General features: G+C 40.0%; 1 protein-coding gene across 1 annotated transcript in view; it reads right to left on the bottom strand.

Annotated features, from left to right (window-relative positions):
• LOC142761238 (proton-coupled folate transporter-like) overlaps positions 1-10,628 on the bottom strand; it is a 399,800-nt gene extending 389,172 nt beyond the window's left edge. Inside the window, exon 1 of the mRNA XM_075864431.1 lies at positions 10,521-10,628. Coding sequence (XP_075720546.1) covers positions 10,521-10,628 — 108 coding nt within the window. The remainder of the gene's footprint in view (positions 1-10,520) is intronic.
• Positions 10,629-23,323: the final 12,695 nt, after the last annotated feature.

Here is a 23,323-nt window from a genome sequence, read left to right as displayed (position 1 = left end):
AAACAGCGTAGCCCAATAGTGTAGTTATAATTATGTAACTACAGTAACTTCCCACAGAGCTATAGCTTCTGAAACCTTCTCCCTCATCTCTGTCTACCACCCTACCCTTGTTCTATGTTCTGCCAACGATTTTAGGGCCTGTTCACATCAGCAACGGGGTTTCGTTGATTGGTTCCGCTAGACCTTTTCGTCAGAGGAACCCATCAACGGAAAGACAAACGGAAACCATAGCTCCCGTTTGCATTACCATTGATTTCAATTGTAATGCTTCCGTTCAAACTGTCAGTATAGCAATATACTGCAATACATTAGTATTTCAGTATATCATGCAAGCGATCCAACGATCGCTGGTTCAAGTCACTTAGGGGGAAAAATAAAAAAAGTAAAAAACAGTTAAAATGTTTTTTCAATGTTCCAAACAAAATGTTAACTGTTAAAAAAACCACCTTTTGTCATTCTTTCCCTAAAGCAATGTTAAAAAAAATAAAAGTTAATATACCAGGTATTGCCACATCCATAAAAGTCCGAACTCTGACAACAAAGCATTGTTTAACCCGCCCGGTGAACGCAGTAAAAAAATATATATAAAATACGCACCTTACGTCTAAAAAAAAAAAATGGAATAAAAAGTGATCAAAAAGTCGCATGTACCCCAAAATAGTTTCGGTAAAAACTACAGCTTGCCCCATAAAATTTAAGTCCACACATCACTAAATAGACGGAAAAATAAAAAAGTTATGGCTCTCAGATTATGGCGACACAAAACATTTTTTTTTTTAGCAAATAGATTTATTTTCTTAAAAGTGGTAAAACATAAACAAATCATATAAATTTGGTATCACCATAATTAAATCAACCTGTTGAATAAGGTGAACATGTAATTTTTACCGCCTGATGGACGTCGTAAAAACAAAACTCCCCAAAAAATGGCGTAATCGCTGTTTTTTGCCTATTTTACAGCACAAATAATTTTTTTCAGCTTCCCAGTACAATATGCGGTACAATAAATGATGCCATGAAAAACTACAACTTGTCCCGCAAAAACAAGCCCCCATACAGCTATGTCGACGTAAAAATGAAAACATTATGGCTTTTGAAAGGCAGGGAGGATAAAACGAAAATGAAAAAACTCAAATTGGCCGTGTCCTTAAGGGGATAACGGCACTTTTACTGTAGCATCTTATTTAGATTTCTAAACTTCTATATTTTTATGTGCGGACAGGATTGACCAAATGACCTTACTTTTTTCTTTTTTACATTGAATTCAATAGAAAGTTATAATTTGTCCATTTGTTTCCAGTTCAAGCCCATATTTCCCATATTATTTCTTACAAACGTTCAAATCTCGACAGACATGTCTTGTTGCTCCAGTGGTTGTTGGTCAAAACTATTTCAACATCTAGGTTAGAAGTTGGCTATTCCTCGAATACAGAAGTCAAACATATGAAACCAAACATATTCATAGTTTGCCATAGAGTATTTGATTTATACCTATTATAGATCATAAAATCAAGTTATGATTCAGCTAATGCATATACTTTAAGAAATTGCATATACCAAATTACTAATAAAATAATTTGGTAATGGAGACGGGGCATAAGCATGAGTGCACATGAGGACGTGAGGGCAGGATCAGTCTCAACACCTAGGGCAGCATAAACTATAAATACAATCCTGTTTATATGGCCAATTGAGTGACTTCATTACAGTTCAGTTCTAACATCTTTTGTACACAAACCCATTCCACTTTATGCATGATTAGTTGATAATGACTTGTATTTCGATCTGTAGCAGTTATGGATACTGTCTTAATAGCTGTGCCACTCAGTCTATTGATTTTGACAAGAGGAAATAATTCCATGCTGTTTTCCTTGAATAAAGGTTGTTTCCTTCAACAGCACTAGCCAATTTTTTATCCTGACTTAATATTGATGGGGTTATTGAGTTGCATTACTTTATAACACTGTACCTGGTACTTTACAAAAAAAGACAGCGCCAAAGCTCTTTTTAAATTAAGGACATTTAGAATTTGCAGCGAGATCCTATTACTAGAACCATTAGCTCAACTGACATTTGTAGACATGGAATTCAGGTGTGTTTTACAACAGAACTTTTATTGCATGCCATTTTAACACTTACAAGACCTGTTGTATTAACATTTTAAAACAAAATACAGTATTGGGACACCTACACATTAGGCCCCATGCACACGGACGTGCTTTTGCGGCCGCAATTCCCCCGAAAATCCACGGGAGAATTGCGGCCCCATTCATTTCTATGGGGCCATGCACACGACCGTAGATTTTACGGTCCATGCATGGCCCGGGAGCCTGCACCGCAGAAAGAACGGACAAGCCTTATTACAGCCGTCTTCTACGGTCCGGGCTCATTGAAAATAAAGACCGTGGCCATGTGCATGGCTCGTGATTTGCGGGCGGCTCGCGGCTGACAGTCCGCAGCCGGCCGACCCGAAAATCACAGCCGTGCACATGGCTAAGATCATGTGCATGAGGCGTAACACATACAGGAGCTTTTATGACATCCCATTCTAAATCCATAAGCATAAATATGGAGTTGCTCCCCCCTTTGCACCTAAAGCAGATTCCACTCTTCTGAAAGGACTTTCTACTAGATTTTGGAGAGTGTTTGTGGGAATTTTTGCTCATTCATCCAGAAGAGAATTTGTATATCAGCATAGATCCATGCAGACACCTGACTGAATGCAAAATCTGTATCAGGGCCCCACCTACCATGTTCCTATTTTAATAGTGGTGTCATCTTATGTGGTAGAGGGACTTAGGGGCCCTCAGGTACAAGGGCCTGGGTGTGATTGCTACCGCTGCAACCCCTATAACTACGCCCCTGAAATTACTGAACTTTCTACCACAGGTGTTTGTGATGGTTAATTCCTTGAAAAAGCTAAAGAGGGTTTAGAAGCTTGCATACAGCATTTAATGTAATGTAGATGTAAAGTATTTCTTTCTATCCCTAAAATTGTGCCTCTTACCCTTAAATGCAGTCCTAGGAAACCACCTACGCTGACTACCCCTTGTCCCACTTAGTAATAGCGCAGCTGAAGAATTATTGAATAGAGAGTCTGAAGGACTACCCAATGATTAGTTATAATGGGAAACTCTGCACTATATCTTCTGCCGGGTGCCCAAGTAACAAACAAATAAGGAAGTATAAACAGTTAAAGAGGTTTTTCAGTCCCTAAAAATTTATGGCCTATCCCCTGGATAAGCCATCAGTATGTGATAGGTCGGGGTCCGATTCCTGGCAGCCCCTCCGATTTGCTGTTTTGAAGTGGTCGCTGCGCTCGGATGAGCGGTGCTTCTCCTTCATTTATACTTGCTCACTGTGAATCGTTGACACACTTGAAGCGGCGGTTCACAATATTATAGCCTTCTACCATTCACTTTAGGGACTGGAAAACCCCTTTAAGGAACAAGGAAAGAACTAAAACAGCACAGAGATAAAATAAATATAAGTTGCTACATTGTTTGTGTTATGAGCACATTTGTCTATTAAATCAAAACAAATGTCCCTTCTTTCCCTTAGGCCTTTTTCACGTAAGTGTGTCTTATTTTCGCCCACAAAAAAATGGGACATTTTTCATGCATATGAACATCTGTCTTGCGTTTGTGTGGTTTCCATGTGCCATCTGTTTCTCTCGTTCACTTTTCTCCTATTCAAACAATTCCTGGTTGGGCCGGGTTCAAACTAGGCAGAAAAGCATGCAGCGCAGCCGCCCTCTGCGCCGCAGGGAATTCCGGCCGAAAAACCACACCAAACTGTAGTGCAGTTTCTCGCCCAGAATGTCCGCTGCGGAAAACTTCTGTGTTTTTTCCTCCAGGCCGGACTCCTGGGAGGACGTTTCATCCCAGGAGACTACTTCAGCCTGTTACTGGCTGCAACGGTCACATGGGATGAAACATCATCCCAGGAGTCCGGCCTGGAGGAAAAAACACTGACTCCTAGGTAAGTATAGCTGTTTCGGTTTTTTTCTAACCCATCGCAAAAAACGCAACAACTGCTATTAGTTGCGGGTTTTACCTCCCCATTGAATTCAATTCAATGGGGAAAATCCGCAGCACATGTGAAGTGATTGGGCAAAAACAATTGACATGCCGCGGAATAAAATTACGCACCGAAGGTCCATTTCTGAAAGTATTTTCCGCTCAGTATTTACGCAGCATGTGGATTAGATTTGTTCAATCTCATCCACTTTGCTGCTACTGTATTCTGCAATTCTGCTACGCGTCGACAAGCCCTTACACTTTTCTTTTTATGCTGCATTACTTTAGCAACTGATCCGTTAAAAATGGACAGCACACTGATGTTGGTGTGCTGTTGTTTTTTTCCTATCGCACCCGTAAACTTTATGGGCGTGTCTGGTCTGCAAAAACAGACCAGAATAGGACATGCAGTTAGTTTTTCATAACAGACACATAACATAACCACTTCCCGCACCTTGGCGTAAATGAACGCCCAGATGAGCAGTAACTTTGCGCACCGCGCTTTAACAGTTAACCGCCGCGCAGCGCTACACCGCAGTGGCGGTTAACTGTGCAGGGTGTCTGCCCTGCTCTCCCCGTTGCCGAACAGCGGCCTGTCGCCGCTGAAATCGGCAATTAACCCCTTCGATGCGGTTGTCGATTGCGATCGCCGCATTGAAGAGGTTTAGAGCAGATCGGCAGGTATGTTCACACACACTAATTACGGATGTAATTCGGGCGTTTTTGCCCCGAATTACGTCCGAAAAATGCGCCTCGATAGCGTTGACAAACATCTGCCCATTGAAAGCAATGGGCTGACGTTTGTCTGTTCACACAAGGCGTATATTTACGCGCCGCTGTCAAATGACGGCGCGTAAATAGACGCCCGCGTCAAAGAAGTGACCTGTCACTTCTTTGGGCGTAATTGGAGCCGTTATTCATTGACTCCAATGAAAAGCAGCGCCAATTACGTCCGTAATGGACGCGGCGTTCAAGCGCCTGCACATGCCGTTACGGCTGAAATTACGGGGATGTTTTCCCCTGAAAACATCCCCGTAATTTCAGCCGTTACGGACGCTGTCGTGTGAACATACCCTAAGTGTCCCCTAGAGGGACAAGTATAAAAAGTAAAAAAAAGATAATAAAAATGATTTTAAAAAGGGTAAAAAATAAAAATAAGTGACATAAACAATTTTTTTTATTTTTCCTATAATAAGACTGTTAAAAAAGTACACATATTTGGTATGACCGCGTTCGTAACGACCCCAACTATAAAACTGTAATATTATTTTTCCCGCACGGTGGACACCGCATAAAATAAGTAAAAAAGCAATGCCAGAATCACAATTTTTTGGTCACCACTCCTCACAAAATATACAATAAAAAGTGATAAAACAGTCGCATGTACGCCAAAATAGTACCAATACAAACTACAACCTGTCCCGCAAAAAACAAGCCCTTACACAGCTTTTTTGACTGAAAAATAAAAAAGTTATGGCTCTCAGAATATGGGGACACAAAAAAGAATTTTAAAAAAAGATTTTTTTTATAAATAAGTGATTTTATTGCACAAACGCTGCAAAGCATAAAAAAATCATACTGACCAGCAGAATAAAGTAAAATGGTCATTTATAGCCCAGGGGGAACACCATAAAAAAAAAAGAATAAAAAACATTGTCAGAATTGATGGTTTTTGGTCACCTTGCCTGCCAAAAAATGGAATAAAAAGTGATCAAAAAAATCGCATGTACCCCAAAATGATACCAATGAAAACATGAAAACTACAGATTGTCCCGCAAAGAATAAGCCCTCAAATCAGAAATCCAAAATCCAAATGGTGCTCCTTCCCTTCTGAGTCCTGATGTGGGTCCAAACAGCAGTTTATTACCACATATGGGGTATTGCTATAATCGGGAGAAATTGCTTTACATATGTTGGGGTGTTTTTTCTCTTTTACTCCTTGAAAAAATGAAACATGTCTACGTTTTTTCAGAAAAAAAAGTAGATTTTAATCTTCACATACTAATTCAAATAAATTTAGTAAAAAAACTGTGGGTTCAAAATGCTAACTATACCCTTAGATAAATTCCATGAGGTGTGTAGTTTACAAAATGGGGTCACTTTTGGGGGCCTTTATTGTTTTGGCCCCACAAGACCTCTTCAAACCTGACATGGTACCTAAAATATATTCTAAAAAAAAAGAAGGCCCCAAAATCCACTAGGTGCTCCTTTGCTTCTGAGGCCTGTCTTTCAGTCAATTAGCGCACTAGGGTCACATGTGGGATATTTCTAAAAACTGTAGAATCTGGGCAATAAATATTGAGTTGCATTTCTTGGGTAAAACTTTCTGTGGTACAGAAAAAATGTATTACAAATGAATTTTGGCAAAAAAAAATTACATTTGTACATTTCACCTCTACTTTCTTTAATTCCTGTGAAACGCCTAAAGGGTTAAAACACTTTCTGAATGCTGTTTTGAATACTTTGAGGGATGCAGTTTTCAAAATGGGGTGATTTATGGGGACTTTCTAATATATAAGGCCCTCAAAGCCACTTCAGAACTGAACTGGTCCTTGTAAAAATAGCCTTTTGAAATTTTCTTGAAAATATGAGAAATTGCTGCTAAAGTTCTAATCGTTGTAACGTCCTAGAAAAATAAAAGAATGTTCAAAAAACGATGCAAACATAAAGTAGACATATGGGAAATGTAAACTAGTAACTGTTTTGTGTGGTATTACTATCTGTTTTACAAGCAGATACATTTAAATTTAGAAAAATGCTAATTTTTGCACATTTTCTCCAAATCTTGGTGTTTTTTACAAATAAATATTGAATATATCAACCAAATTTTTTCACTAACACAAAGTACAATATGTCATGAGAAAACAATCTCAGAATCACTTGGATAAGTAAAAGCATTCCAGAGTTATTACCACATAAAGTGACACATGTTAGATTTCAAAAATCGTATTTGTCCTGAAGGCCAAAACAGGCTCAGTCCTGAAGGGGTTAAAAAAAACAAACAAAAAAAAAAACAGATGTGTGAATAGCCCCATTGAAATGCATGGGTCAGTGGGCTGTTCGTTGTTAAAATGGACAGCACACTGAGAAGAAACACATTTCATGTGAATAAGGCCTAATACTGTCAATAGACTAAGGAGAGCAGCCATCAATTTTGATTTAAAGATAATCTATCATGTCCCCAGAAAAGTTAGTCTGGTTTTATACCTTTACAGTTGACTTCTCCCTGATTCCTGCACAGTTTATTTAATTTTTGTGGGTTTCCCACCCACCCAGTTGTTAATGAGGTGTGAACCTTAGCTTTTTAATTTTTTTATTTTTCTGTCGACATAGCTGTTTGAGAACTTGTTTTTTGCAGGACAAGTTATTATTATGGCACAATTTAATGTACCATGTAATGTACTGAAAAACTTGAAAATATTTTTTGTGGTGTGGAACGGATAAAAAAAACAACAATTCCGCCATTGCTTTTTGGTTTTTATTTTACATTAAAATTGCTTAACAAATCTGTGAGGGTTCCGTAATAACGCGTCCCGTATGAGTGCACCTCGGTCCGTTTTTCACATCCGAGGTTGCCCACGCTCATCTGAATGTAGCCTTGGGGCACGTTCAGACGTGGCGGTATATTTCCGCTGCAAATGTTGGTGCAGATTTGGGGCAATTACGCAACGAATCTGCACCAACATTTGCATATTTCACAGGTAATTCAGACCTTGCAGAAATCACAGCGGACTTGCCACAGATTTCAGTTTTTGCATTGCAAAGGCTGAAATCCGCAGTGAAATTCTGCTTCTTCTCCACAATGTAAGGGCATTACCAGACGTGGCGTATTTCTTCCGCTACTGTCCGCATCAATGCCGCACATAATCTGCGTTGCAGATTCTGTTGTGGCTCTGCCTAAAATGAGCATTAAATTGATGCGGACTAGCCATTGCGTATTGAGGGGAAAGCACTTCCCTTCTCTCTATCAGTGACACCAAATTCCGCACCGCAGCCTATAGTCCGCAGCAGAGTTTTCCGCAACGTGTAAACGAACCTCACTAAAAAGCTGTGGAAAGCAATGGAGAAACGTGTACGCTGCGGATTTCCGCTGCGGACTGTCCGCAGCGGAATTCCAGAGCAATTCCGCCACGTCTGGTCATGCCCTAATGAGCATGCTGCGGAGGGGAAATTCTGCATCGCAGCCTAAATTCCGCACAGTTATTTTCTGCAACGTCTGAACTAACTTTCTTAAAAATGTATAGAAACAAATGTAAAAACGGCTGTTGCAGAATTCCACTGCGGACTGTCTGCAGCAGAATTCAACAGCAATTTTTTGTAATTTTTTTAGGGATTTTTTTTGGGGGGGGACAAGTTGCCCTTTTTTAATGGCCCCATTTAATGTGTCATATAATGTACCGAGAAACTTTTTATAATTATTATTTTTGTTGGGTAGATTGAAAAAAAAATTCAGCATTTCTTCCATTGTTTTCTCGGTTTCATTTTTAAAGGGGTCACCCTGCGGTATATATGACATGTTAACTTTATTCTGCGGGTGAATAGAAATACCGCAATACCAAATTTATATATTTTTCTTTTACAAAATAAAAACAATTTGTTAAGAATACAATTGTTCTGCGTCACTATATTCTAAGACCCATAACTTTTTTTTTTTTTTGATGGAGCTGTGTGTGGTCTAGTCTTTAGAAGAAGAGCTGTAGGTTTTATTAATACTATTTGGGGGTACATGAGACTTTTGATCACTTATTATGGTTTTTTGGGGGGGGGCAAGGTTTTTAAAAAATAGCAATTCTGGCGTTCACCATGTGGGATGAAAAACATTATATTATTTAGCTTGGACTTTTACGAATCCAGCGATACCTATTATGTTTGATAGTAATTTGTTTTTCCATTGTTTACATTACTTTAGGGAAAAAAGTGTTTTTTTACTTTTTTTTTTCTAAATTACTAAAAAAGTTATTTATTTAATTTTTATATTTGTTTTTTGGTTCCACTAGGGGACTTGAACATGTGATTGTTAGATCGCTTGCACAATACAGTGGAATACATTTGTACTTTTTACCTGCTTCTGTCAGGGCTTATTAGGTGGAGAATCATACCTGATCTGGGGGCCTGCCATGATAACTATCCGCACCCTGTGATCCTGTCTCACGGCTTAGATGCTGCAGTTGCTATTGACTACAACAACTAAATAGTTAAATGGCCGGAAATCTGAGTTGTCTCTAATCGCGGCTGTTTGTGCAGGGTGTCAGCTGTAATACGTAGCTGTAACCTGCAGTGTATAGAGCGTGTTGCGAAAGGGTTAAAGAATGTTCTGCTATTGAGTAAAATTCATCATTGTCTCAATGACTGTAATTTTTCCAGGTCCTGTGGCTGGAAAACAAGATGAAATAATCACCCCTCCACCACCATGTTCGACAGTTGATATGAGGTGTTTGTGGTGATATGATATAATTGTTTTTTGTTAAAAAGCATTCCTCTGTAATATGGCATTCAATCCAGCATGCAATGAAAAAAACTTGCGCCTTTTTATCAAATCTGAGGCACATTGAGGTACAGTATGGGCACATTAGCATGGTATTAAAGGGATTCTCTAGGCCCTTAAAAATTATGGACCATCCTTAGAATAGCCATTAATGTTTGATTGGTGGGGGGTCAAACCTGCGCCACACTGCTAATCAGCACAATAAAGAGGTTGCGGCGCACATGCACCAACTGAATGTGACAAGCTGCAGTACAAGGCAAAGCCACCTACATGAATAAGCCGCCTTGCCTATGCATCTTTTATGCAGCCCTAATAATCGTTCTTGTCGGCAGCACAACTCTCCGCGTAAATAGAGGATATAGTGCTGCAGACAATAGGTAAACTGGATGGGGATTGAATGATCATGTTAATAATTGTTTGTCCCCATACAGTTTACATCGGCACATGTAAAAAGGCCTTCAAACGAGCGCCAATAACCCTGTTATTATCGGAGATCAGCTCTTATTATGGCCTGAAATATTAAACCATTAACCAGGCCTAAAGCTTATGCAAAATTCTGTCTATAATAAGCCCCTAATAAAAAAATGTATATAAAAAAATAATTTGAAAATACACAAAAGGAATGTGTAACCAAATGGGCCAGTGTAAACAAATCTAAGTATGACATAACGCATGCCTCGATTTAAATGAATATCTATCCTGAATACAGTAGTGTACAATAGGATTTATGAAATTAGTCAATAATGTTAACAAGTCCCTAAATAAATAAAATGATTTTAAAATGTAGAAGCTAAAATAACAAAAACGGGCATGTACTGATGAAGCCGTCTTTATCTTGACCTTTAAGGCATTAAATACACAGTGGCAAGATCCTTTATCTTGACTTTGTCCAATGAATTTTCAATGGCTTTTGTTGCGTGATATGACGCTGCAGAGTCAAGATAAAGATGGCTACATCCGTAGAGTAAAGAATAATATTATTGTAAAAGATACTTAGGAAACCTTCTTCATCTTACCTTATTTAATATCAGCTGTTGATAGGCTGGTGTTTGCAGGAATATTCCCGTCATAAAAAGAAAAAGCACAGGTTCCACTGTGATTATTGATCGTAGGCTATGACACATTGTCTGCTGCTCAGGAGCTTCTAAATATAAAGGAACATTAACAGCCTAAAACGGAAAATAAGTGACTGTGCAGTGTATATTAAGCGGGGGACAAGGCATAAAAAGCTATCATTATTAGTCAGCTATAACCCTGGACTTTATGCCTGTATTTAATAATAATGTGAAGGCAGAGGGTTGAGTTGCTGCATTTCTTTGTTGCTATCTGACAATACATGGGAACAAGTAACTTCCCTCTCCAGTACACTTTTATTGGAGGTCAAAGACTAATAGCAGCTTTTATCAGTTTCACTTTGCTTCTCACGGGATCCTTAAACATTCTTTCACTGTTCCTTTATTTACTTTAATTACAGATTGTAGATTTCCAGTATATTGTACAAACTATTTATTAAAGAGATTGTCTAGTTTTGGAAAAAAATTACATTTTAAAATATTCTAACAAGAGAATTTTCAATTAATAGAGAGGGATCCCCTTTAGAAGTTGTATTGAATAGTCAAAGTTGAGAGGTTCATGAGAGCTACAAATAAGGCTCTCTTACTCTGGAGGATCGGGCAAGTCCATGCATTACCTGGACAGCCCAATGATTTCAATGCTTCATGTCACCTGTGGTGGTGCTGTAGGAAAACTTAAAGGGAATGTCCTAAGATTAAATGTTGACCCCCTAACCACAGGAAAGGTAATAACATACTGATCGGTGAGGGTCCGACCACTGGGACCCCCACCGATCACGAGATTGAGAGTCCTGTTACTCCGAATGAAGGGAGCAGCAGGACATGCATGCATACTGCAGTTCCATTTACTCTCTATGGGACTGCTGGAGAGAGCCAAGTACAGTGCTCGACTATCTCCAGCAGTACAATAAAGAATGAATGGAGCAGCAGGGGCGCATGCGCGACCTGCCACTCCATTCATTCGGAGGACCAGGACCCCGATTCTTATCATCGGTGGGGGTCCCAGCGGTCGGACTTCCACCAATCAGCATGCTATCACCTATCCTGTGGTTAGGGTGTAACATTTAATCGTGGGACAACCCCTTTAAAGGGATTTTCCCCGAATCATAAATTATTTCCTGTCCACAGAATAGTTGATGATTTTCTGATCGCTTAGGGCCCCATCATTCCCATAGACTTTTAATGGAGCCATAGTGCGCATGCTCAACCGCCGCTCCATTCAATGTCCTCCTCACGACGGTCGAGAAGTGAGAAGGAATGGGGGTTCAGGACCCACGTTCTCACAATCGGTGAGGGTCCCAGCGGTGGGCCCCCAAACAATCAGAAAATTATCATTAATCCTGTGGATAGGTAATAATTTATAATTCTTGGAAAGCATCCTTAACACAGGGTGCCAGGTTCTTGCATCAATTATACCCTGTGATCAGCTCATCTTTGGTAGACCCTTCTAACAAAAATGTATTGTCCTAAGCAGACAGCCCTTCTAGGTATAGTGCTCCTCCGTCTATTCTAGAGAACAGCCTTTAGCATAGAATCTCCTCAGATTATATAAAATTGACATAGTAGAATAAATAGAAACATTGTAAGGTTAAAAAAGACATAAATCCATCAACTACAGCATATCACAGTACAGAGTTGATCCAGAATAAAACAACCCCTATCTTCAATAATATAACTTTCATAATTATATTCTATATACCTATATACCATGGTGCCTTAACTAAATGAAAATACTCTATAATACATTTAAGCCTAAATGACAGCTGTATAGATACAGGTGTAGGCATAGGGAGTGCATAAATTGACCTCTTTTAGAGAGACAAATTTAAATAAAGTGGGAAAAAAGAATGGAAAAGGGAGAATAAGAAAAATACGATAGAAAAGAAAGAAAAAAAAATATTATTTAAATAAATACATGACACATAATCATGATTCAAATTCCAAAATCATCTTCAATTTACGTAAAATAAAAGTAAAAATAATAAAAGATTAAAATAATTCTCCATGCATGTAAAATAAATGTAACTATACAAGTATTTACAAAATTTATTTTATATAAATTGTGCATGTTTTCAAGTGCGTATATAATCTTATTAGTATTTTAGGCATTTAATCTTATGTTTTCATTTAACTTATGATACATATATACTTTTAAATTATTTTTTTTGCATTAATCAGTTGTTTATGTACATTTTTTTGTACTATTTAACTTAAATAATAATCTCTACATATAATAAAAAATAATTGGGGGGATGAAGGATAAGTGATAGAATGCATTAAGATCATTTGTGCAAATTTTGTCTGTCTGTTTGTTTGTTTGTGCACGCATCACCTAAAAACTACGGACCCAATTCGGATGGAGAAAAACATAGGGGTCAATTTGAAGTAACATTTAGTTTTTATTTCATCGCAATCGGTTCACTCAATCAGAAGATATGCAAATGTAATGTTTTCAAAAATTAATTTACATTGCAACAAACACATGGAAACCAATCACATTTTTACTTTCATTTTGTATTGTCTTGGAAAAATAGACACCAGTAGGTTGTTATTTATTACAGTTACTTATATAGTGCCAACATATTATGCAGCGCTGTACAGAGGTCCTCTTTTTACGGTCCCCATTGGGGCTCACATTCTAAATTCCCTATTGGTATGTTTTTGGGGTGTGGGAGGAAACCAGAGTACCCGGAGGAAACCCACGCAAACACAAGGAGAACATACAAACTCCATGCAGATGTGTTCTTGGTTGGAGGCAAGGCAAGGCAAGAGTTCTAACCACTAAGCCACCATGCTGCCCTGAGCAGCTATGAGCAACTGCTCCAAATTTCATCTATACTGATTGTTATATAAGGGAGAGGTTGCAATCAATCAGATTGCTGCCAATTTTTCAAGCTGCCTCAGACAAATTACAGCTGTGATCTGATTGGTTGCTAAGGACAACAACTCCAACATCAGGTTTCTGCTTTCATTGTCAAAGCTGCCTCAGAAAAAAAGAACTGTAATGTCATTGGTTGTTATGAACAACAGCTCCAACATTTGTCTACATTGATTTTTACACATAGTAAGGAGATATAGCAACCAATCACATCGCTGCTATCATTCACCAGCTGCCTCACAAGAATGTAAGCTACAATCTGATTGGTTGCTATGGACAAAAGTTCCAACATTTGTTTATTTTGGTTCTTACACAAAGAAGGAAGATAAAAATAACCAATCAGGTTGCTTCTTTCATTCTCCTAGCTGCCTCACAGGAATCTAAACTGTAATCTGATTGGTTGCTATGGACAATAGTTCCAACATTTGCCTGTATTGGAGGTTACACATAGAACAGAGATAAAGCAACCGATCCTATTCATACCTGCTGCAGATAAAGCGTAATCGTTTTATCTATTTGCAATGATTTCGAGGATTGTTCAGCTAATTTATTTTGGACATGTATGTGAAAATAGAGACGGTGCGTTTAGTGTACATACGCACAAACCAGACACGTTTACACGCTGAAGATTACGTGCATCTGCGAGACACCATGCAACAAGATAATAACGTGGAAAACTTAGGGTGATTAGTTATCCTGCCATCCAGTTTTACTGGTGGTCCGCGTTACATGTATCAACGTACACAAGATGCTTTCTGCTATGTCCGAAAATACGGCCGGCCTGACCTTTTGATAACGTTCACAACTAATCCAAAGTGGTACGAAATTTCCCAAGAACTTCTCGCAGGACAGTCGTCTTATGATGGGCATGATATTATAGCCAGAGTTTTCCACTTAAAACTAAAGTTGATGATCGACCTGATCAAAAATCAAAAAGTTTTCGGTTCAGCTCTTTGTTTCATGTACAGCGTTTAGTGGCAAAAGTGTGGCTTGCCACACGCCCACATTCTTCTGTGGATGCAAGAAAAAAATTTGTCACGATGCTGTTGACACATTCATAAGTGCTGAATTTCCTGACCGGAACGAGGATCCGATATTGCACGAGATTGTAAAGACGCACATTGTTCATGGGCCATGCGGCGCCTTAAATAGAAACTCTCCTTGCATGCAGGGGGGTCATTGCTCTAAAAGATACACTAGCGCTATTAGAACAAACGATGACGGGGGAAAATGGGTATCCATTGTATCATCGAAGATCACCCCTACTAGGCGATTTCACAGCAACAGTCAGGTTACATGGTCAAGAAATTGTTTTGGCAATCGCAGGGTTGCACCTTATTCACCAGTGTTATCAAGAACATTTCAAGCTCACATCAATGTCAAAATATGGAACAGTGTTGAAGCCATCAAATATATGTGTATGGTGACCCAACGTAAATAACAAACCATGAAAAGTCTTTGCTATGCGAAAGAGCTATTTTGAACCCTCGCAACGACCATGCAGCCGCAATAAACGCTGAAATATTGACGTGTGTCCATGGGGAAAGTGCAGAATATATCTCTATCAACATTGAGTCATTGAACAAGATTAAATTCCCTAAGCACACCCGGTCTTCCGTCAAACAACATTAATTTAAAAGTCGGCGTCCCCATAATTCTCCTTAGAAATTTAAGCCCACCAAAACTATGTACCGCCACCCGACAAAAAATCCTAAATTACAACAAAACGTGATTGAAGCTGAGATTTTAACAGGATGCGGCTTAGGTGATAGTGTATTTATACCCCGAATCCCCCTTATTCCAAATAATTTTCCCTTCAGTTTTAAACGTGTATGGTTTTCTGTCAGCTTATGTTACGCTATGACCATCAACAAAGCGCAGGGCCAAACGCTGCACGTTACGGGTGTGGACCTCAGTGACAGCTGCTTTGTGCACGGCCAGCTCTCTGTGACTCTTTCCCGTGTTAGCAACTCCACCAATCTTTATGCACACATCCCTAGTGGTTCTACTGCCAACATTGTTTACAGGGAAGCGTTGTCGTAGTGAACCTGACTACTGAAAGAAAACTATTTTTAACCCCTTAGTGACCACTAATACGCCTTTTTACGTGATTCACTAATGGGCTTCAGGCTAGGCTGACGCCTTTTCACGTCAGCCTAGTCTAAGTCCTGCACGGGTCTCCCGTGCAGGCAGGAGCCGGGGCTCTGCTGTCTGATGACAGCTGAGCTCCTGCTCCAACGCCCGCGATCGAAGTTTACTTCGATCGCGGCCGTTTAACCCGTTAAATGCCGCCGTCAATAGCGACCGCGGCATTTAACTTTGTTTACAGAGGGAGTGCGCTCCCTCTGTCACCCATCGGCGGCCCGCGAATGCAATCGCGGGTCTCCGATGGGGTGTCATGGCAGCCGGGGGACTGATAAAACCACCCAGGTCTGCCCTGGACATATGCCTGTTAGGATGCGCCGGAGGCACGTCCTAACAGATTGCCTGTCAGATTTACACTGACAGGCAATAATGCTCTGGTATACGAAGTATACCAGAGCATTATAGCAGCGATCGGAACATCGCACAGTAAAGTCCCCTAGTGGGACTAATAAAATCAGTCATCAAAGTGAAATAAAGATTATTAATAAAAAGTACAGTAAAAAAATAAATAAAACCATTTTTTTCCATAAAAAGTGGTTTTATTTAGTAAAAGTGTAAAAAAAAAAAAAAAGTACACATATGTGGTATCGCTGCAACCGTAATGACTCCATTAATAAAGTTAATATGTAATTTAAACCGCAAAGTGAACACCGTAAAAAAAAAACGCAAAAAACTATGGCGAAATTGCCATTTTTTTCCATTGCCCCCCAAAAAAGTCATAATAAAAATGAATCAATAAGTCCCATGTACCCCAAAACAGTACCATTCAAAACTACGTCTTGTCCCGCAGAAAACAAGCCCAAAAAATCACTACATTGATGGAAAAATAAAAAAATTACGGCTCTTGGAAAGCGACGATGCAAAAACAAATAATTTTAGTTCAAAAGTGTTTTTATTGTGCAAAAGTCGTAAAACATAAAAAAACCTCCACATATGTGGTATCGCCGTAATCGTACCGACCCATAGAATAAAGGTCACATGTTAATTACGTCGCACAGTGAACGGCGTCAATTTAAAAACGCATAGAACAATGGCGGAATTTCAGTTTTTTTTTATAATCCCCCCCAAAAAGGTTAATAAAAGTTAATATAAAAATTATATGTACCCAAAAATGGTGCCATTAAAAAGCACAACTAATCCCGCAAAAAACAAGTCCTCATACAGCTATGTAGACGAAAAAATAAAAACGTTATAGCTCTTTGAATGCGACTATAGAAAAACGAATAAAAAAGCTTGGTCATTAAGGCCTAAAATGGGCAGGTCACTAAGGGGTTAATTGAAGTTTGTTTATTGTCTTTGGTTTTTTTTCAACTTTGTTTTGCGTATGGTCCAAGGCTAGGAGTATACTTATAAAAAACGGCATCTGTATGTTTTTCAGTGGTCTGGGAATACAAAGTCGTGGGCACAGCTAGTATAACATAAATATGTTGGTTGTTAAGAGAATGGAGATACCAAATAAGCATATGTTTATTATTTTTGGGGACTTTATTGAATAAAAATAATTTATTAAAACACATGGTTATTGTTTTTTGTTCTTTTTTAAAACTTTATTCAACAACCAATAAAACAAAATTTTATGTCCTCATGAGGAGACATAAAAGGGGTGTTTCCATCTTTGACATTTATGGCTAATCCACGAGTTATGCTGTCAATGATATGTTTGATAGGTACGGAACCGAAAGGTGGAACCTGCCTGATGGGGAAGCAGCTGGCAGCCACACCCAGGAGGAAACAAATGGAGAGGTGGTCGAGATTATGGAAACAGCCGAGCTCGCTGTGCTACACTGTTTCTATAATTCACATAGAAGTAAATGGAAGTTATGGAAACAGCGGAGCACAGCAGATGTGTCTGTTTTCGAAATCCCAGCCACAACTATATTCCTTCTCTGCCTAGAAGTGGCGGCAAGTAACTGCCTCACAAGGCAGGATTGGGTGAAACCCGATTCTGGAGATAGGTGTAGGTTCCAGTGGTGGGACTTGCATCTATCAGACATTTATGGCACATCGTGTGGTTATAACATGAATGTAAGTATTGTCACGATCTGTGGGTATGTGGACCCACTGGACCATACCGCCATAGCGGTATAGCAGCTGGCCAAGCAGGGTACAAAGTCAATGTCTATAGTTCGGATAAAGGTACATGTGGCAATTCAGACAGTAGCGATGGTTTAGGCTCGGATGGAACTCTGTTAGCAGGCAGACAACAGGTGCGGTGAAGCACAGCGGGTGTAGCAGGCGACACAACACGACTCCAACAACAGGAACACGGAAGCACGGAATACAGGATACAGGTAGCAGGAATGGGAACACTGGGAACTGGAGAACACTCAAGGGACCATTTGCAAAGAGTGACACAGGTAGGTACAAACAACGCTCAGGCAATGAAGGCAGGGGCAGGGCCCTTCTTATAGTCCAGGGTGATCTGGGAGCAATCAGCTCAATCTCACACATGTGTGCGCTCTGGCTCTTTAAGGCTGGACTGAGCTTGTGCGCACACCCTAGTGGTCACTGTGGTCATTGCGGGACAGGACGGCCGCATGTGCTGGCATCTCTGGAGAGAAAGGCGTCGGCAGGATGAGAAGAGTTTGTGGTCAGTGACCTTGGACGTTACGCGTATGCTCTAGCAGGCAGGATCAATGAACATACCTGGGGGCTTTTGTTAGGCCCCGTCTGCCATTGTACAATCACAAGCCCTGGCAAACGCAATCGTCTAGCTGTAGAAGTTAAAAGGCTAGAATAGGCGCAATCTCTGATTTGGGCCATTGCCCCTTGATAGTGGCTAACAATCACAGCCATTGTCCTGTTGCTGGGCTCGTGGGCCCACAGTCATGTAAATGTACTTGGGGGATGCAGCAATGCACCACTTGCTCCCACATACAAATATGTGATAGTGTGCAAAGTGGTTGCACGAGTTGTCTCATGAAGACAACTCTACTCTAAAGACACAGTCCCCAGGTATTTTCTTAAGTATTTACAGATTATTACATTAGTACAGGTCTATACAACGAGTATGTTTGATAGCACCATTTAGTTTACTAGTTCTTTAGTTTATGTTAAAATGTTGCACACTATTGATAAATCTGACTTTATCTTCTGTCATTTGCATGAATGTTAGTATATTATTATGGTGGATATGTTCCTATATTGTTTTTTCACTGCTTTCTGATTTTTTATAAACATAGTGACAGAACTGTTATGAACACTGGATGGGGCCCTGTCCAAAGATATTTTCCTGAAATCTATTTAGTTATTCTGGTTATATTACAGAAGAACAGAGGAGAAAATATTCCTTTCTTTTTCATGGATTATGCCAATGCATGTTAATTTTAGAAGCAGAAGCACAAGATAAAGGTACAGGAAATCACAGGCATGAGTAGCAGTGCATACTTTTATATATAAAAATAAACTATACAATATACCGGAAGTGAAAGAATGGGGTAATTTACAAAAGTAACTTATTTTCCCTACGTTGTAACATTCTGCAAGTGTTTTTTCTATTGTTCTATTTCACTAAGGCTCTGTTCACCTTTGCATAGTGGATGCCGTTTATAACAGAAGCAACAACGCAGTGCCGGATTCGACGTACGACAGACACCACCAGCGCCGACGGACCTTATAGACTTATAATGGAACTCATTGGGTACCATCATGGCTTTCCATTGTTTCGACGGGAAGAATAATGTGTCATCCTGCGCTATTTTTCTATCAAATCTGATGCAATTTGCAATGGTGGCTCTGAACGCAAATCTGAACAGAGATTTCTATTACAAAAAAAGATGATCACAAGCTATAGATTTGCATGATGAAAATTTTTAAAAAGTAAAGGAGGGTTGAGAGCAACTTACACTATTACAGAAATTTTACATTGACAATTTCTTTCAACACTTACATTTTTGTTACAATCAGACCTTGATCAGAGTCACGATCTCGGGGTATGTGGACCCAATAGGCAACTCAACTGTAGCGGAGAGGCACCTGCCCAAATCACAGTCTATACAAATTCTATGCAAAGTCCTTAGCACAAGAGTACCTGTAGGAGTCCAGACAGTAGCAGAGGCGTTGGCACAGATGAAGCTTGACTTGGCAGGTGGCGCCAGACGGGGCGGATAATACCGGGAGCAGCAGATGACACCAGACGTGATCTATGACAGCAGGCGTGGCAGATGACACCAGATGTGGTGTATGACAGCAGGCATGGCAGATGACACCAGATGTGGTATATTACAGTAGGCGTGGCACAACACGACTCCAACACTAGATAAGGCTCAGGAACAAACACAGCACGGGATACAGGATTTAGTTAACAGGGCACGGGAACACTGGGAGCAGGATACGACTAAGGGACCATTTGCAGTACGAACATGGATAGACAACAACAACACTCAGGCAAGGAGCGGTAGGGCGGAGTCCTTTTTATAGTCCAGGGTGATCTGGGGATAGGTTAGGGAACATGTGTTCGCCCTGGCCCTTTAAGGTCGAGACCGAGCACGCGTATGCACCCTATAGTTCAGAGCAGAGTTAAGGAACAGCGGCGATCCGCAACAGCGGCCTTGACAGTACCCCCCCTTACGCCCCTCTTCTTGGGTCCAGAGCGTAAGAGAAATTTCCTTATGAGGGTAGGCGCATTAAGATTATTTTCTGGCTCCCAGGACCTCTCCTCAGGACCAAAGCCTTTCCAGTCCACTAGATAGAAAGTTCTTCCTCCTTCCTCCTACTCTCTTGAAATCCAGAATTTTCTTCACCTCAAAAATATCAGAAGAACCGCTGGGAGCCACTGCAGAACTAGGAGACTTACTGAAGTGGTTCAGAACCACAGGCTTGAGGAGGAACATGTGGAACGAGTTGGGGATTGTGAGAGAAGGAGGCAGCCAAAGTTTATAGGACGCAGGGTTTATACCTTACAAGACTTCGAAAGGTCAGAGGAACCAGGGAGCGAAGGCATCTTGAGACAAATGTTTGTAGAGGACAGCCAGACTTTAGCTCTGGTAGAGAATTGAGGAGAAGCTTTTCTCTGTTTACCTGCATGTCTTTTCATGCGGTCCACTGCCTGGAGGATCGCAGACTTGGTTTGCTGCCAGATATTAATGAAAGTCCCAAATGAGGAATTTGCTACTGGTACTTGAGTCATGGCTGGCACAGGAAGGGGAACTTGAGGATGCTGGCTGTACACAATGTAGAAAGGAGACGAGGCAGTAGACTCACTTGTGTTATTGTTGTAAGAGAACTCTGCCCAAGGCAGAAGTTGTACCCAATTGTCATGTTGGGCGGAAACGAAATGACGTAGGTAATTCTCGAAAATTTGATTGGTTCTCTCCACTTGACCATTGGACTGTGGGTGATAGGCAAAAGCGAAGTCCAGCTTTATTGACACCTTGCCCCCACAAATCCTATCGAAGAGTTCTGAGATAAGCGGCAAGGGGTATTTATTTTGCACTAGGCATATCACAGTGAATCAGGTTTGCCTAGAGTGTTAAGGTGGCGATACACTAACAATAGCTGTTGGCCATTGAAAGCAGCGTACTTATAAGACTGTGATGCTGATAGCTACACCAATGGATAGAATTAGATTCAGCAGCTCAGCAGACAGTATCACACATGATAGGCTTGGATACAGGGCCCACAGATAGTATTACACATGATAGGATTAGATATAAGGCCTCAGCTGACAGTGTCAAACATGATAGGCTTGGACATAGGGCCCAGCAAACAGTATCACATTTGATAGGAATACAAAGAAAAAGAGATAAATGATGCATTCGTGAGTTTTTGAACATTCAAAGTTTTATCCAGGATAAACACCCCTGTATTGTGCTGATTTATTTAAAAACTGTTCAGAAATTAAATTTTGTGTACCAAAGAAATTGTTAAAAGAGACCAATTAGAATGGAGTGAAAAATAATTGTTTATATTTAGGGTATGTTCACACGCACTGTTTTCAGACGTAATTCGGGCGTTTTACTCCTCGAATTACACCTGACAAAAATGGCTCCATTAAGCCTACAAACATCTGCCCATTGCTTTCAATGGGTTTTATGATGTTCTGTTCCCACGAGATGTAATTTTACGCGTCTCTGTCAAAAGACGGCGCGTAATAAGACGCCCGCTTCAAAGAAGTGCATGTCACTTCTTGGGACGTTTTTGGAGCCGTTTTTCATTGACTCTATTGAAACAGCTCCAATAATGTCCGTTAAATACGCCGCGAAAAACGCGAGTAGTTACAAAAACGTCTGAAAATCAGGAGCTGTTTTCAGGCAAACACAGCTCCGTCATTTCAGATGTATTTTGCTACTGCGTGTAAACATACCCTCAAAAAAAATTGCAGCATGTTAATCGTTATTGTACAATTGTTACATGTATGAAGAATCGGACGTAACTTACAAATGAGAAATGCACACACAAAATACTATATGGATAAGTCTGTAGTCTAGTTGCAATACATGTAGCACATATAAAGCATTATTTCTAATTTACCCTTTTTGGAATACTTACTTTAAATTTTTTGTCTGATTGCCGCAGAGGAAAAAAAAGAAAGGAATGAAAACTTGTAATTTGTCCAAATGAAAAATGACATTTACTATGCAGCTGTCAGTTAAATATATTGTAAAAATATTCCTTTTCACACAAGTCAAAAGATTTGAAACTTCAAAGTGTGAAACATTTTTCATTTATGTCATACCCTGCCAGATGACTCAATGTGATATTTTCATTTATAAGAGTAAAAGAAAAACCTTCAAAACTTTCAAAAGATTGTTATAAACACTAGATTTTAAAGGTGTTTTCCCATCAGAGACATTTATGACAAATTCACATACAAATTCACAGCACACAAAATAATGGCGACAGCAGACACTGAAAACACCAATGTAACGTAAACCGCTAAATATAAATAAATATGCATTACATGCTAAATCTACTTACAATAGGCAGGTTCTTAGTGCACATTTTGATCAAAAAGTGTTTGCCCACCTGCTACGACAAGGGCACAGGATATGTCTTAAATGTCAGATAGATGTAGGTCCCATCTCTGGGACCAGCACCTATCTCTAGAACAGAGCCCCCTAAACCCTGTTCTAACGCTCTGTGTTGTGGCTGAAGTGTGTGATTCCCGACCATGAATTACGGAAACAGCGTAGCTTGCTGAGTTACGCTGTTTCCGTAACTTCCATAGTAGTGAATGGCAGTTACGGAAGCAGCATATCATGCGAGCTGCGCTATTTCCGTAACTACCATTCACTTCTATGGGGCTAACGGAAATAGCGTAGCTCAGCGATGCTACGCTGTTTCCGTAATTCATGGTCGGGAATCACACACGTCAGCCACAACGCAGAGCAGTAGAACGGGGTTTAGGGGGCTACGTTCTAGAGATAGGCGCGGGTCCCCACTTCTGTATCTATCTGACATTTATGACATATCCGGTGGATATGTCATAAATATTTCTGATGAGAAAACCCTTTTAAGGGCATCTACTGCACTTAAAATAAACAACAAAAAAACGTATTATTCATGCAGTTACATTGGCACTTTCAAAGCACATAGAACATTGAAAATGTATGTACAGATGTGTCCTTCCTTACTTTTCCTCACATCTCAACACAAACTGAGATGTGTGGCTCGAGATGAACAGCTTTGAAAAAACAACATGATTTTGCAATACTCTGTAACTAGATGTCCATGCTATATATGTGTCTATGTGTGGCCACCCAGTGGTTGTGATGTGGGATGT

Source organism: Rhinoderma darwinii, chromosome 4 (genome assembly GCF_050947455.1).
Source record: "Rhinoderma darwinii isolate aRhiDar2 chromosome 4, aRhiDar2.hap1, whole genome shotgun sequence".
Taxonomy (NCBI): Eukaryota; Metazoa; Chordata; class Amphibia; order Anura; family Rhinodermatidae; genus Rhinoderma; species Rhinoderma darwinii.
This window is presented reverse-complemented; position numbering and strand designations above follow the sequence as displayed.